This window comes from Sinohyriopsis cumingii, chromosome 11 (genome assembly GCF_028554795.1).
Source record: "Sinohyriopsis cumingii isolate HCF-2022 chromosome 11, ASM2855479v2, whole genome shotgun sequence".
NCBI lineage: Eukaryota > Metazoa > Mollusca > Bivalvia > Unionida > Unionidae > Sinohyriopsis > Sinohyriopsis cumingii.
The window spans coordinates 6,002,507-6,020,265 of NC_142971.1; the positions used below are offsets into that span (position 1 = coordinate 6,002,507).

The 17,759-nt window shown below is 36.4% G+C and overlaps 1 protein-coding gene across 1 annotated transcript in view; it reads left to right on the forward strand.

Moving 5' to 3' along the window:
- LOC149787560 (protein rolling stone-like) overlaps window positions 1-14,203 on the forward strand; it is a 75,264-nt gene extending 61,061 nt beyond the window's left edge. The window contains exons 3-4 of the mRNA XM_089973709.1: window positions 4,793-4,921; window positions 10,314-14,203. Of these exons, the coding sequence (XP_089829835.1) occupies window positions 4,793-4,921; window positions 10,314-10,753 (569 nt within the window). The 3' untranslated portion in view covers window positions 10,754-14,203. The remainder of the gene's footprint in view (window positions 1-4,792; window positions 4,922-10,313) is intronic.
- Window positions 14,204-17,759: the final 3,556 nt, after the last annotated feature.

The window sequence follows — 17,759 nt, forward strand, 5'->3', positions numbered from 1 at the left end:
AGTCGAAAGGGTCCGAGGCGTGAGCCTGGTACCAAGCGTAGAAAGCTTCTTGTTGTTCGGTACGCATGTTGTCGGGGTCGTAATAGTGAGCCTCAGGCAAATGGGGTAGAACGGCGTGTTGATTGGCTTCTGTATTGAAAAAGTGAGGAAAGTACCCTTTAGCCATTTCTGTCATTCCAAACATTTTAGGCATTCGACTCAAAGGCATGGCCAAGTAACTCATCGAATCTTTAAACTGCACTTGTCCCACTTGCATGAAAATGATTTTGGCTCCGTTCAAAATCACTTTAGGACGTTCGGTGCCATGTTCCGTATAGTACCTCAAAAGAAACTGTCCATCGTATCTGGAGAAATTGTGAGCCATCACCGTGGCATGACGATGACAATCTCCGTAACGTTCGATGTCCTCTTGGCTCCACGTCTTGTCGATGGGGTCTAAGACCCATTGGGCAAAATCGGCTAACGTGTTTGGTCCCCGAAAGATTTTTTCACGCCCTTCAGGAATCTTGCTGCAGTGAGGGCAATGACTGAAGATAGGTTCTTGAATGCACTTCTCGCACGCTCGATGAGCCACGCAGAAATTAGGAATGTGAATGCCGGTCTCTTGCATGCATTCGAAATCGAAAAAGATGAAATTGCCTTTATTCTTGTGACCGTCCTCTTTCTCTGGTGGGGGTTGGTATTTTTGCACGTAGCATTGGTGTTCCAAGTCCACGATGCGGTGACAAATGTGACATTTTTTCTTTCCTCGACATACGTGTGCCTTGGCATTATTGGTAAGTATGCCTTGTCCACAGGTAGGGCACAATCTCAGGAGTTGACAAGCACATTTCTTCTGTGAACCTTGTGTTTTCAAATGTTGTTGGTAACAGGTAGGGCTGACAAACGTGCGCAGACAAGTTGAAAAGGCACTGGTTCTTCGCTCAGACAGGGTGGAGAGGCCAAACATCCTGGGCATTTCCATCAACAATGCTTGTGTTGCTCTCGATTATTATGGCCATAGTCACATTTCTCACAGTAATAACTGTATCCCAGGAATCCGGTGATACTGGTAATGGTATCGAAATGTTCATCGTGATAATAGACATGAATGTATTTTCCGTCCTTAAAGTCTTGGCCTCGAAACAACAGAGACCCACGCACTTCTTGAGGGTGCACTTTCAAGGTGTATCGTGGAGCTAGGGCATCTTGCAATTTCTGCATCTCAGGAATACCACAGGGTGTGTCTTTGGACAGTCCGGCTTGTTGCAACAGGAGTTCTGCTTCGTTTCGTTGTTTGGCTCGGTCCGATTGTCGAATAGTTTTCCAGGCTCTTTTCCATTCTGTCGTGTCGTTCTTGTTGGCATAGGTTCGTCCCACCACGATGGCTCGAGCTAAACACATCTGGTCTTGAGGATTGTGAATTTGGACAAGGCTACGCTTAATGCTGCGAAGCTCGTTCACCAATAACATCTTTTTGCGTCCAGGCCCTTGAGGAAGAGAGACGTGAGCCATTTTCAGTGTGGCTTTACCATTGGTGATGTCAAACTGGTCATTAGATTGTTGTACGTGTTGAATCTTGTCCATGATTTTGGAAGGGGTTAGTTCTGCGGGTCTGCTAAACTCGATCCAAACAGGGGATTTCAAACCGTCGTGATCTATGGATAGTGTCAAGCGATCGTCTTCTTTGGGTTGACATTGTCGCTTGAGTGCGGTGAGCAAAGAATCCCACATCTCGGTGATAAACCCTTCTGCTTTCTCCAAGGGTACGTCGGCCTTGAAATCTTTAAACTTCACCGTGTAGGTGTAAGCCGTGGTTCTAAATTTTCTAGAGGAGCGCTTTTCCGTCTCTCGAATGGAATAGTATTTTTCAGGGTTGACTAAGGGTGACGAACTTGGTTTAGAGGTTTCAAATTCTGGTTCACTCATGTCCTCTTCAAAATCACTGGCATGAATTTGTGCCAAGATTTCAGCTCTGGTACGAGGCGATAGATCACGTTTCTGCCTCTTACTTTCTTCTTCTTCTTTCTTCTCGAATGAATAGGATCGTTTCATCTTGAGTGCAAAACGTCAAATGACTCAAGTTTAAACACCATAGACTAATTTATAGTCATGGCAGACCAGCGTATATAAAAGGGTGTGTGTCTTGTCCTTTTCACTATTCATTTCACTCTCAAGCTGAGCACAACGATGGAAGAGACTAACCAAATCGAACGTTTCGTCAGAGCTTTGCGAGGGGTCATTAGAAAATTCTCTTCAGACCAGCCGACGGACTACTCTCCTTCCTTTCGAGATAAAAGTCAAGATACTTGCTATATCTGTCAGAAGAAAGGGCATTGGTCTTCAGAGTGTCCAGACCGTCAAAAAAGAAAAAAAACAGGGGCTAAAAAAGACAAAAGTCAAGATACCTGTTATTATTGTAAAGAAAAAGGACATTGGTCTCCAGATTGCCCAAAAAAGAAACAAGAGGAGTCAGAAGAAAAGAAGGATTCTTCAGAAGATGAGAGGGATTCTTCGGAAGAAGAGAGGGATTCTTCGAAAGAAGAGAGGGATTCTTCAGAGGAAGAAGAGGAAGAAAGAAGACAATTCTATTTAAAAGAAGCAAAGAAACAGGAGAAGAAAAGAAGAAGGGAAGAAAATGAGGAAAAAACGGTGAAGAAATTCAAAAAACAGAGAGACTAAACAAGGAGAAAGAAGAAGTCAATGAACTTTTAATTAAAGTGTTCTGTGGTGAATTGTGAATTGGATTGTAAAAAATGGATAAAAGAATACATGAATGATATAAGGTAAGTGTCTTTGAGTTTTGATTTTAAAATAAGAAGCTACACTCACTTACTCATTCACAGACATGTACTATAAGGGTAAAATGGTTTGTTTTTTTTGTGTTGATTTTTGAGTTATTGGCAAATTGAAAGGCTATCTCTTTTCGAGAGAAGTGGGTGGCCCTGAAAAGGGCCTTTTTATTTTGGTGTAGGGGTGAGTTTAACCAATCAACTTTAACTGCCTTAAGCCTTTGCCACGGCCGAGGCCTACTTCTGATGATTGGGTTGAAATCACTAAGGGTGGTACGATAGGCTTAGTCACAGGGTTGGCGTGTTTAGCTCGGGAAGGTCGTATTCTCTTCGGTCGTGATAAAGAAGTCTGATACATTTGTTTCAGACTTCTTAACTCCCCTAAAATGTCCAACAGTACCGTAGCCGTTTGATTTTCACCCTCTTGTTTCTTTGCTGCTACTTCTTCTTGCTGTTGTTGCTGTTGTTTTTTTCTTACCTCTTCTTGTTGCTGTTGCTGTTGCTGTAATAGAAAAGCTTGTTCCGCTTCCTTTTGTCGTTGCATAAATTTCTCCAGTTCTTCTTTCTGTCTCTGTCTAAAATTCTCCACTTGCGGTAACGAAGAAGGTAACGAAGGTTCCGGAACAAATTCTTGCGAGGTAAGAAAATCCACAAAATCCCAGTGTACCTCTTCTGAAAGTAAGTCCGGGTTCCCTTGGGCAGTCTCCCCTGCTGGTGCACCCCAATGGATCGTTTTCTGAGTTTCCGTCATGTTGAATCACTGTCGCATAGATTGACTGCACACAAGCGCTAACGAATCTATATAGACCACGTGACGTCACATACTGCTCTCTTCGGATTGGATGCGAGCTGACTGAATTTTGTAACGCGTGTTCGGATTGGTGAATGAATTCAATCCGTTTCAATCCTTCCTGTACCTATAAATAAGCGCAGTTCACTGCATTGATTCACCTATTCTCGTCGCTTCAAGATGTGGACCACAGTTGAGTCATCCACCCTTGTGTCTTCCATGATGTTTAGGACGGACATGCTCATGTATGTCAGGTCCAAGTGGACTGTTGTTGATAGGACAGATACTAGTCAATGGATGAGGAGAGTTTACATAGAAAGACAAGGATGTCTCAAGAGGGTACTTGTGTATGGACCGGCAGTTAGAAGGAGTTTAAGAAGAAGAAGAAGAAGATGTGACAGATGCCATCTATGTTAATATTAATATTAACATAAACCCAAAGGCCCTTTTCAGGGCCAGCCATATTTCTCGAAAAGAGATAGCCTTTCCATTGCCTACCCCTTTTTTAAATTTAAATTTAAATTTAAAAAAAATTTTTAAAAAAATCCCATGTTCAATTCCCTTGAGGCTATAGTGGCCCAAGACTTTTTCCCATGTTAAATTCCCCTTGAGGCTAGAGTGGCCCACGATTTTTCTCCATGTTAAATTTCCATTGAGGCTATATTTGCCCAGGGGTCTCTGTAATGCTAATTCCCATTGAGGCTCTAGTGCCCCACTTAACTACTAATACAAATACCTTTCTGGACATGTATAATTTATTGACCGATATAGTGTTTCGCTGCACTTTCAAAAGCATCGACACTCATTTCCGTGTAACATATGTTTTCCATGCATATCTTTAAATTAAATAAGCAGACTGTGTTCATGAAATGATAGAATTTGGCTGCAATTTTTATATGCTGTACACTGAACTGAAAAGTACACGAATAACAATAAAAAGTTACTTGCTCTATAATTTCGATTTTACACATTTTTTTTCGAATCTGGCGCAACAGTGTTTTTATGTAACTTTACAAATAATACATAGAAAATAAGGTATTGAAGACATTTTGTGACACACGTTGTTTAATACTCGATCGACATTCAAATGGACTAATGATATGTCGTCTCCATGATGGGCCAACCTTTGTCAACTTTCTCCAGGATGGGCCAGTCTTTGTCATGAACTGTCTGCAAGATATGCCAAGGTTTCTTTTTTGGATGTAGTCAAGTGCTTCATGTCTTCTTTTAGACCGTCAGACTTTTGAGCGCATGCCCATTGCCCTGAAGGTCCAGTGGCTCCTGCAGAATCTGGGATACAACTCAGCACTTGTAGTCACAGCATCATACTGGTCTTTCATCGTGTTCCTGGACAGCTCACGTAAGCATTGGTTCTTTTTCTTTAGGTGGTAGCGACATGAATGCATTGACTATTCGTTATGGCTCCAATGGCGTCACACCCACGACTAAAAAAAGTCAAAATAAAACAACGAAAGATAAAACATGCAAAATTTAGAATGTTATGGCAGAAATTGCTTCTTAAAGGTAAGGTTTTGTGCAATTCTAGAAAGTAATCTTTGTCCACCAATTTCTCAGAACCTTTCATCTAGATATCAGAGGCATTCACAAGATTGTATTAAGTGAGTATCAGAGGCATTCACAAGATTGTATTAAGTGAGACGACTTCATCGTGGTAGCAGGGCCGGCGCTACCATATAGGCAAACTAGGCAACCGCCTAGGGCGCTGATTTCAAGAGGGCGCATTTTTTCAAAAAATGTATTGTTTATAAATTTTGAAATTGATATTTCGGGGGGGGGGGGGGCGCCAGAATCTAACCTTGCCTAGGGCGCCAGATAGTCTGGCCGGGTTTGGCGCCGGCCCTGTGTGGTAGGGACAAATTTTCAATTAGACGAGACCCCATAAATATTCACTAATTTTTTAAATAAATAAATGGTGGAGAAGCAACCTTGATCGCCCCATGTTCCGACATCCTCAATGGAACATTACAGGACTTGTTGAGGTCATTATTGGAATCTGTGTAGCTGTTACTTTATCCCTGAGGTCAACATAGTAAATGTGTTGTAATGTGTGTAGCTAATATATTGTCCATCTCGAGGTCAATACAATACATGTATTGGTGTCTGTTTAGCTTAATACTTTACAGCCGAGGTCAATATAGTAAATATATTTTAATCTGTATAGTTAATACTTTACAGCCGAGGTCAGTATAGTAAATATATTTTAATCTGTATAGTTAATACTTTACAGCCGAGGTCAATATAGTAAATATATTTTAATCTGCATAGTTAATACTTTACATTCGAGGTCAATATAGTAAATATATTTTAATCTGTATAGTTAATACTTTACATTCGAGGTCAATATAGTAAATATATTTTAATCTGCATAGTTAATAGTTTACATTCGAGGTCAATATAGTAAATATATTTTAATCTGCATAGTTAATACTTTACATTCGAGGTCAATATAGTAAATATATTTTAATCTGCATAGTTAATACTTTACATTCGAGGTCAATATAGTAAATATATTTTAATCTGCATAGTTAATACTTTATAGCCGAGGTCAATATAGTAAATATATTTTAATCTGTATAGTTAATACTTTATAGCCGAGGTCAATATAGTAAATATATTTTAATCTGCATAGTTAATAATTTACAGCCGAGGTCAATATAGTAAATATATTTTAATCTGTATAGTTAATACTTTACAGCCGAGGTCAATATAGTAAATATATTTTAATCTGCATAGTTAATACTTTACAGCCGAGGTCAATATAGTAAATATATTTTAATCTGTATAGTTAATAATTTACAGCCGAGGTCAATATAGTAAATATATTTTAATCTGTATAGTTAATACTTTACAGCCGAGGTCAATATAGTAAATATATTTTAATCTGCATAGTTAATACTTTACAGCCGAGGTCAATATAGTAAATATATTTTAATCTGTATAGTTAATACTTTACATTCGAGGTCAATATAGTAAATATATTTTAATCTGCATAGTTAATACTTTACATTCGAGGTCAATATAGTAAATATATTTTAATCTGCATAGTTAATACTTTACATTCGAGGTCAATATAGTAAATATATTTTAATCTGCATAGTTAATACTTTACATTCGAGGTCAATATAGTAAATATATTTTAATCTGCATAGTTAATACTTTATAGCCGAGGTCAATATAGTAAATATATTTTAATCTGCATAGTTAATAATTTACAGCCGAGGTCAATATAGTAAATATATTTTAATCTGTATAGTTGATACTTTACATTCGAGGTCCATATAGTTAACATATTGCAATATGTGTAGTTAATATCTTATTGCATTCATCGGCAAAGGCTATAATTGAGCTTTTATTAAAGCTTAATGTGTTTTGAAGCGTAAATATCCACGATGCGTTTATAAAGAACATGTTCATGTCTTACTCTGCACGGACAATTTTATCACAACATTTATTCTGTGATGTTGAGGAGTGAAGATTCATTGTATTGTATCTGTAAATATTGAAAACTACTCAAACCAAATCATAGCCATGTTTGTATATATAGGTTACTGCATTTGTATGGGAAAATATGAACTAGTTTATTTGAATAATACTGTACGACCTTGAGAGTGAAATATCAGTCCGAAAAAACGAGTCCATATTTTCTCATACAAATGCAGTAACATTTTTATTATATATTAATTTTTTGTATTCCTACCTAGCGCTTAATAATATAAATACACTACAAGCATAAAATTAATTGAATTGAATTCATTCTGTATTCTAAAATAAAGAAACAAAAGTAGATTCATCAATACATAGCAACAATACTAATGCTAAAAAAATAGCACAGCCCATTCGACATTTGAATTTTATTGTGCTTGACATTAGTTTAAAAAACAATTTCGTTTTGGTCGATTTGAAATTGAAATACAGAGTCATACATTGCACGAATGTGTATTGCTACAACGTTTCCAGTTGGTATGGAATAGACAGATTTTGCATTCCTGTCTATCCAACTCAATTATAATTTTCTGCTTGTGATGGACTGGCTTTATTAGCTCAGTCGATTCCGTATCATGTTCATGTGATTTTAGCAGTGGAAAAATCCGCATTGAATCAAATGCACCTTTTCTATTTCTGTTCTGTCTTTGATTGTTTGTAATCATAATGTGCAAGAAATAGGAATACTTTTAATTGAAATTATCAACAAGACGCCAAGGAATATCACGTTAATTTTGTTTTGAATGCAGAAAGGAGAATGTGATTTTTGTTGGAAATGTCTTCGAAAATACAAAACAATTTTGCAGTGTGTATCAAGTTTTGGAACCCATGACATATGTCATGTAATTCAGATATGCAGAACTAACTAAGAAAGTACATTTTGAGGAAATTTAAGAAGCAAAAATGTAAATATATATATTGTCATTCTTATTACCAGCTAAAGAGGGCATATGTGTATGCCATGTCACTTGCATGATCTTTGCACATGCATATGTAAATTACCCGTATGGCTTCTATCGCTAGCCTACATACAAAACACGGTATCAAAAACTTAATCGATGAAATTTGCTAAGCAAATTCTTTGTGACAGTCCGTTTAGCTGGCGGAAATAAGACTTCTTGGTCGTTTTGGCTTCTTGGTTCTGAGGCTCTTAATTTTCTACCAAAACCCTCGGTTGTATTTTCCCCCTCGAATTTAGTGTTTTGACTGACTTGTAAAATGGTACGTATCTTATAGATATGTGATAGCCCGTGACCTCAGTATGCTTTACTATGCTATTTGTATTTACCCTAGAGAACATTTGTCATAGCCTGAACCATGCTGTTTACATGATCAGAGTGGTATTGTATTCGTTTTGTTGACACTGAGTTCATTTGTTTGCTTGGTTGAAAGTTTCTTTTCTGGCTCTGTAAATTCATCCATAACTTTAACGTTATCATCCGGTCTTTGAAATGGAGAAAACAGCTTGTTTAGTTCATCAACACATCTAATATACCAAACAACAGATAAAGCCTTTCCTGCATGATCGTACATGGCTTGTGTACAAAGTAGTTCCTAATACACGATACTATTTTTAGACACACGTGTCGTGTAGTATGAAACTGTGCATAATGGAAACGGAGAAAAAAGAGCATAAAATAATATTATTATATGCTCATTTTTTTTTCTCCGTTAACTTTACATTGTCAGAATCGTGCAATATTACCCGATACTGAACTCACGCGCAAATACACATATTGTATTCACGTGCAGAAAGGAACTACTTTCTATTGTAAACAAACAATGGACGCAGACACCAGCACTTTTGATTTACAAATCATGTACACTCGCGTAGTAGGCGGTTTACAATGTGGTTGTTTAAATTTGTTTTTGAATGAAGTAAAGCAGATGTTTCGTGGACTGCCACATAACAGCTGCTTTGGCGGGGCCCCGAGTGGCCGAGTGGTCTAAAGCGCTCTCCGTTACGGATCACTGCCATCTCACCTCTGTCTGCGCCGATTCGAGTCTCGGATTCAGCCAGTGTGGGTATGTGAGAAAGCTTGCCAGTAGCTTCTCGTGGGTCGGTGGTTCTTTCCGGGTTTGTCCCAGGTTCTTCCTCCACCATTAATACTGGACACCATGTATAGCCTATCGTGTGCTGAAAAAATGGCGTTAAACCCCACAACAACAACAACAGCAGCAGCAAGAACCAGCTGATTTGGCACATTCCACGTTAATGTTTTTGATACAATGTTTCGGATATAGGATAGCTATACAAGATACGCAAGAAAGCGTCCTTACAAATAAGATACAAGTGACAAGGCATATACTGTCTTCTTTAGCTGGTGATAAGAATGGCAAAAAATATACTTACAGTTTTATATCCTGAATTTACTCAAAATGCACATTCTTAGTTCTGCAAATCCGAATAACATGAGCCATGTAATAGGTTCTCAATCTTGATTACACATTTCGAAATTGTACTGTAATTTCAAATATAAGTGTAATTACATCCTTCTTACTGCACTCAAAATGAAATAAACATTAAATTCCATAGCGTCTTTTTGACAATTGCAATTGAAAGACTTCATTATGATTTCAAACATTCAATAACAGAAACAGAAACACATTTGCAGATGTCAACACGCTTCACCCTCGCTTCTTCAAACCGATGTATTTCATGTGAAATTGTTACATATAAATCCAGTCCATAATCATGAAATTTCGTAGAATGGAAAAAATACCAAAATCTATTCATTCCAGTTCAAATGAAAAAGTTGTTGCAATGCGTATTCATTCACAATATGACTCCAAATTTCAATTTTAACTACACACGCCATTTTCTTTCGAAAGTTATGTCGAGCGCGCGACTAAGTTCTAATTTATCTGGGTGTAGGTATGTGCGCAGTAATAATGTTGTTGTTGTGAAAAGGATGAATCTGCGCTTGAGTATTTAGTTTGGAATACGGCATACATACATTCAGTTACTTCCTTTTTTTGTAGTGTATTTTAATATAATTAGGCATTAGCTGGAATACAAAATGAGCATATAATAAAAAGGTTACTGCATTTGTATGGGAAAATATGAACTCGTTTTGTTGGATGGATATACTGCACTCCCAAGATCATGCAGTATTTCAATTCGAAAAATTCGTTCATATTTTCCCATACAAATGCAGTAACCTATAGTTACTGTGTGGTTGTTACAGTGGTATACTGAATTACATGAGTGTTATGTACCATTACTTTTTTTAAAACAACTTTTGCAGGTGTGTTGCAGTCAGAGATGAGTCGCATCAAGCATACGCTTAACTCAGTTTACGTCGTCGTAGATATCCTTATATCCGGTGCACCCTTTAGGGTTCTTCACTTGCTTTACACTGTTGGTCTGGGGTCTGTATACTCCCTTTTCAACGCAGCGTACTTCCTAAATAATGGGACCATTCTCGACGGCAACCATTACGCATACAACCTGCTTGACTGGAGGAAACCGGCAGAGGCTATAGTCACTTGTATATTATGCGTCGTTATGTGTATTTTCAGCCAGATTATTTTATATCAAATTTACAAGCTTCGTTCCTTGATATTTTCACAAATTTACTTCCGGAACGGACAAAAGCCGGAATCAGAAACGGAGCATATTCTAACCGAACCCCCAGGCTACATGACCATGGCAGACAGAATTGATTCGATTGAGGTGCAAGAGTAAACTTAAACTTAAATAAGATATAATACAGCATTACCATCAGCAGCATAAATCATTCGGAAGACACTAATTTATTTATTCATTGAAATTCACAATACAATCTGTCCACAGATTATATCTACACTGATCAAAGAACACATTTATTTAGAGATGACGAATATTTCAAGATACTTCCTAGTCCTATTTATATGTGGAGTAAAGAATGCAATTATTTCTAGAGAATATAATACATACATGTATAGTTCGTACGTTATTTTAATGACGATAGTGTGACTCTTATGTTTTTTAAAAAAGAAATATATAGTAGAATACATCCGATATATCAATTCCTATTGATTTATCCAATCATATTACTATTTTCATGTTCACGCTGTGCTTGAAAGAGGTTAAATTCGCCCCTTATCGCAATTTTTTAAATTAAATGCAAGAATTTAATTCCGATTGTTAATTGAAATAAACTCCATAATAGTCTTTGCATGCCTTTACATAAATACCACAATTGTTAAAACGTCAATATTGTTATATCGATCATTTGATCGAGGTTATGGTTTTATCGTTTTATCGTTGATGACGCATAAGTGGAAATAGCCATAGTTTCGTACCAAAATCAGCTATTTTATGTGGAGTACGTTTTGAAAAATCGTGCATGAATAATGTTGGAACTGAATAGCCGTGTTTCAATACCAGAACAGTTCGGTCTTCCAAGGTGGACGCTATAAATGGCAGTGTTTGCATACCAGAATGAGACGGTCTATGGCGAACGTTATGAGCAAATCGTGCATGGATAATGTTGGAACTGAATAGCATAGTTTTCACAGCAGAATAAAGCGATCTTCTGTGGTGGACGCTATTAAAAGTGTTGCAACGGTTATGTTGGAAATGAATAGCCCTGTTTTCATACGTGGGTCTTACTTGGAGGACTTTACGAACAATCGCGCATGCATAACGTTGGAATTTTAAGCATACAACTATAGCTTAGAAGGACAGAAGTAATATAATTATATATGTTCAGGCCTTTTCATCATCATTGTATTTTATGGCAGTATTGAACATTTAAAAATCATTACGATTAAAGTGTTGTCGAGTGCGTCTTTACTAAAGAATCGCTGTTAATCACGTCTTGTGGTTGTGGCTATGGTGTTTGCTTCATTACCATTTATCAGTGGTATCATATGACACATTGTTAAAATATCTTTCTTTCCAAAAGCTGGAGTCTGGCATTTATCATAAGATGTTAAGTGTAATATATAATTCTGAAATTCCTTCAGATATAAAAGCATGCAATTTGTGTACCCAGTTGTCTGTCAGTTACTGCAATATTCTGCTTCTAGAGGTAGGGTACGAGATCTCTTTGAGCGCTTATTTTATTTGGCGGGTACCAATATATTTTATATAGAAACGTCTCAACAGCCTGTGTGAACATGGTTTACAGTGTTATTTACACCAATTCTTACTTGAGCATTGCAACGGTGTGAAAATTCGATACCGTACTTAATATTTCGAAATTGAGTCATTGGCTGTAATATCACTTTGGCATATTTTTTTTCTTCAATTTTCCGATTCTTTTATCACTTTATTCAACTTCTACATAAATTCGGTCTGTGCACTGACAGTGTTTCTTTTTATTCTGGTAGGCCAAGACTGCCCTGTATCTTGTGAGATTGTAAAGATGGATTTTACTTGTTCGTCACTTTAATAACATTTTCTTCGAAATAATGCCACGAAGCTCGCAATTTTGATTGTTCCAAAAAATTTGATGTGCACTGGGTCACCTAATCATAAATTAATAATAATAATAATAATAATAATAATAATAATAATAATAATCAGGACTTTGTATAGCGCCTAATCTTTAGAAGCTCTAAGCGCTTTACCACATTAGACAACACATATAAGATTAAAAAACAAACATATAATGATATGATTACAAAAACAAACACCATGAAATTTGAAAACATAAAAAACATGCTGAGAATGCTTAAGGTAGGAAAAATTATTAGGTCTTTAAGTTTGTTTAATTAAACCCATAACAATTCGAATTTGTGCATCAAGCAGTCATGTATATTCGAGGTTCCTGACAATCAGATTGCTTATTGACTTCGTTGGCTGGTAAGGGTTTTGGTAATCAGAAACATTTAGCAGTCCCTGTCCTGTATTATTATTTATTATGATCGCATTATTATTTATCATGATCGCATTATTCTGCTGAACCATCTCGTCGCTAGCCTGTCTAGGTCATATTTCTTGATGCTGTCTAATGGTTAATTGTTTCTGAACGAATTGTACACAGCAGCCTGTCACTTATACGTATTCACGTAATTGTTTGGCTTTTGTTGTGAACGAGCGGTCCATACAAATGTACGTGGACATTTAATAATTCATTATATTGTACACGTCTATAACACAATTGAAAGAACTCGCGGTGGGAACAGATCCACCAAACGCAAGTCTTGGAGAATAAATTTCGTCCACCAGTATTGTAATCGATTGTCAACCTAGGTTTTTATCTTGTTTGTTTAAAAATGTCGTACTTGCTGTGTACAAACGGTACAGCCGAACCATGAAGTGGAAAATCGTGTAAAAGATTCATTTTACTCGCTGTCAACTAGAGATAAAAAGGCAGACTTGAAACTCGACAAAAGGCGCCCAGGCGTATCATTTTTCGACGCGAGATTGCAACGAGCCGTAGCTGATCAGAGAACTTATTTAAAACATGTATTTGCCTTCAACAAATCATAATAAATTTGAGCTTTTTTTAACAAAGCACGAGTCGTAATAGCAAATCAAAGACACAGAATATTTGTTTTCTTTCCGGTTTTCATTATGATTCCTAATAATTTTGCTATCATCATGTTTGTTAAATTTCATGTTTGGCATATGTTTTTAATAAATAAAAGAAAAATATCAGGACCCATTAAACACATACATTGTATTAGATTTTTTCCCCCTTAGATGAAACCCGAAAACAGAGAGACTGCAAAGTTATCTTGTTTTAAGTTATCGTTACTTCTTGTATGAACTATGATCACTGATTGGTGCTAAAACTTGTAACACATTAAAAACGTGCACTTTGCGCCAAAAGTTTGGTACGCCAGCAAGTGCCAAATGACACAAATTATAAGATAATACATTTCGTCACGTTTTATTTCAGTACAAATGGTGGACAAGAGATCGCAGAGTTAAATATTTCTTTATTTTATTTCCATGCATTTTGTTACAGGCTGACTTTCCTTCTTTCTTTCGAAAGGGGTTAATAGATTATGGTGCGTCAAATTGTATTGTTTTGCGCATGTGAATGTTACATGTGTTTCCAGGGATTTGTTTGACCATAAATAAAAATACCAAATTTCTTTTTAAAAAGTTTATTGTGTATCAGTTGATTGTGTTGCATAGTATAACCATGTACTTCTTTCTATTCAGGTGTGTTTCCTATAATATATATTTTCATCTTGACGCAGAAGTGTTGCTGTTTATTTCAAACCCCTTTAAAATAAATTTTGGTCATGAGCCAAATCTTTAAAAAAAATGTGGCTTACCTCAAACATACATACATACATACATATATATATATACTTACATACATACTGTAATATAGTCATTCACAAGATATAGATTTAAGTGGTTAAGAAATGTCATAGCTCGTGTCCCATTTGCCACAATATTAATCAAATGTTTACTTATTAAATTTTTATTTAAATTTTAGTTCTTCCCAGATGAATTATGTTTATACTGAAGAATCGACACCCGATAGCTTTGGCTGTACATAATTGTTTATAGATTATTTTGGCTGATACTGCAAACTGGAAACATATATATCGATAATGGTAAAAATACTGAGATAATATTTTGTAAATAAGTATTCTGTCAAGACTGTAATTTGTTTGAATCGTGGATAAATTAGTTCTTTTACACCACAGCGTTTCCATGAATCGTCCTTATAATGTTTCGGATAGACAAATAATGGCAAGGCAAACTACCCTCATATATATCTGTCTTAAACTGGGAAAAGCAGGCGACACTCACATCGCAAATATGCATGCAAGGACAGAATTGCTCACTTTATTCCAAGTCACCTCCTAAGCCATGAGAACAAAATAGCTGAAGGTATTTACAAAACGATGGAAAAAGCAATTCATAAAGTTTGGCGCACTAAGTCTTGGACTCATATCCTTTGACACAACGAAATACATGCATTACTTTTTCGAATACATCAATTTTAAAATGTAATGCATTTTCTGATTTTCAGTGTAAGTACAGAGTTTAAAGTTAAATGTCATGTACTTCTGGTTTTCCTTAAATCATCCTTGTTGCGACTGACTGCCCTGTGAGCAGGAATTCAGATTATTCATAGTTCTCATTGATGACTTTAGAAACCAAAGCCTCAGAGAAAATGGTTTGAAATTATTTATATCTGTAACCTTTCCTCTGCCTCAGAATTTGTATGGGAAATATGTAACATAAATTAAATTTCGTGCGACATAATCTGAACAGTCGATCACTCACTCATACAAATTCGTTGACAAAATTCGTCCCACGTCTTTGTCCAATCATCGCAAATTCCCAGCGGTCCATCTGCATATCAGTTGCTCTGTGGATTTTTCACTCATTTTCCAGATCATAAAGAAACACAGAATGTATAGCACAATGGTCTCAAACTCAAACCACCCTGAGGGCCGGATGAGAGCATATTCGATGGCCCATGGGCCGCACCACCTTTGTTATCTCTCATGACACCTTGTGAAGCCAATCATTTTGCGGGACACAGGGTACGACTTAGTGGGCCGCGTGTTTAAGACCCCTGGTATAGCATATACATTTTACAAAATTATTTCATTTGGCACAAAACATAGTCATGTTTGAAATCAGCAAAACATTTTAATCTTTTATGAGATGCCTGAAGGTTCCGCAAATTAACGTGGTAAGATAATAGTCCACAATATAGTTTATTTTCTCAACTGTTAATAACACGTCATTTGAATAATAGCCAGGGAGAACTGACAGCTGTAACTAAACCTGCTTAACCATAATAGATGCATGGATATATTAACACAACCAATGATTTCGTGTACAACTGATCCAAAAGTAATGCTTTCAGTGGCACCACATCTTCTGGCTTTGACTATCCAGTAAAAACAAAAAACAAAAAACCACAAAGATGTCACCAAATGTTGTGTTCCATGTCTGTTGTTTCGAGATCGAATCTCATTTTTAAGGCAAGCATATGAAGGAACATCCGAAAATGTTCACTTGGCGTTTGAGCATTAAGCATAAAGCATAAAGCCAGAAGGCGGCCTTTCGGTGGTTTGGAATGAGCCTTTTTATACTGGAACAACACCCTCGAGTGAAGAGCATTGTTTGCGAAATGTTTCTCTTGGGTTGAGTACTCGCACTACCTTTGAAGGCAGGAGTGGACAAGAACAAAGATATCGGATACCAAATGTGATGTACAATGATTATTGTTCCGATATTAACTCTGGTTGTTAAGCCAGCAAAGCAATGAACACCAGAGAAGGTCTACTTGTCGTTTGGGCGAAAATCCCAGAAAATGTAGTCCGAAGACAGCCACATATAACCGAGATATTCTCAGCATGTAGGGTAATGCATATTACTGGCCGATCAGGAAAGTCACGGCCTAACAACAAAATTTGCTGATTGCAAGGTGGGACCATCAGAAATATTATATCATTTTTCACATTGCCCAATTATTACCGGAATAGCTGTTGTCATAAATGGCAGTGCAAATTAACTATTTAGCCTCAGGGCAAATTAAAAACCTATTAGGTTTTTTTAGCCATATTAAAAAAAAAGGCAAACCGAACTTTTTTTAAGCAGAATTAATGTCGCTTGAATCGAAGTGGTTTGTTATTCTCAGCTGCGTTTGATTTTCTGGTCAAATTAATATGGTCATATCGGTGGCTACTAATGGGTATAAGCTTACTTAATCACCGTAAATAAAATAAAAATTTCATGCAAATAATTAACCAACTACCCCAACCCCACTCCACAGAAATGCATTCGAAAATAAATAAAAAGGAACCAGAAATTTGCTCTAAAGGACATACACAAATTTTATTGCTGAAAATAAAAATTTGAACATTTTACGAATCCTTCATGAACTGCCTTCCGATTACCTTAATTAAGATTGCCCGCTTCTAGGTTTCCAATACGGGTCAGTAGTACAAAGTCTTTGCTTGATCACTTTGACATATATCTAATTAATATAAATACAATTAAAACATTCCAAGAACAAAAGATATAAAAAAATAAAGTGATTTTTACCCTCTGTGTACCATGGTGATGTCATATTAAAGTTTACAGTAATAAAATCTGTCCATGACCTTAAGAAAATAGCTGTAAGGTTAATGGGCAGACATCAAAAGTAGCCAATTTTTATTGTCATAAAGAACATCAGAAAAGTGCGGAAAAGAGGTTAAAGTTTATAAGTGATAGTGAACTTAGGTTCAAATCTGTATTATGGTGATGAGATGCCATCAAACTGAAAATCATGAAGTATTATGATTTAACCTTGTACTCCAAACAGGCCATATGAGATAAGGCAGAAATAAAGATAATAAATTAAACTATGACCTTGTCCTTGAGTATAATTTCTCAATCGTGCAATGAAATACATATTGTACAATAAGTGTACTAAGCTTTATTCGGTTATCTTTAGCAACTGTTAAATTAGAAAGTACAAGGACTGGTGTGACGGGAACTTTAAATACCGATGTGTCCTCCACTTTGAAGTTAGGGACACCAATGTTGTAAATGGCGCACTTTTAGCGATGACGACGATGATGATGATGATGATGATGATATATATATATGAATGAACGAACTTTAACGCAAATAAATTAATAGGCCCACAGGTCCAAATCGATGATGGTGTTTTTTTTTTTTTGGGGAGGGGGGGTATGCGGTATTAAGGAAAAGTGGGTCCAGCAATGAGTAGGTACTATATGAGAGAGCTGAAATTTGAATTGATGTCTTTTTCTTTTCTTGCATTTGT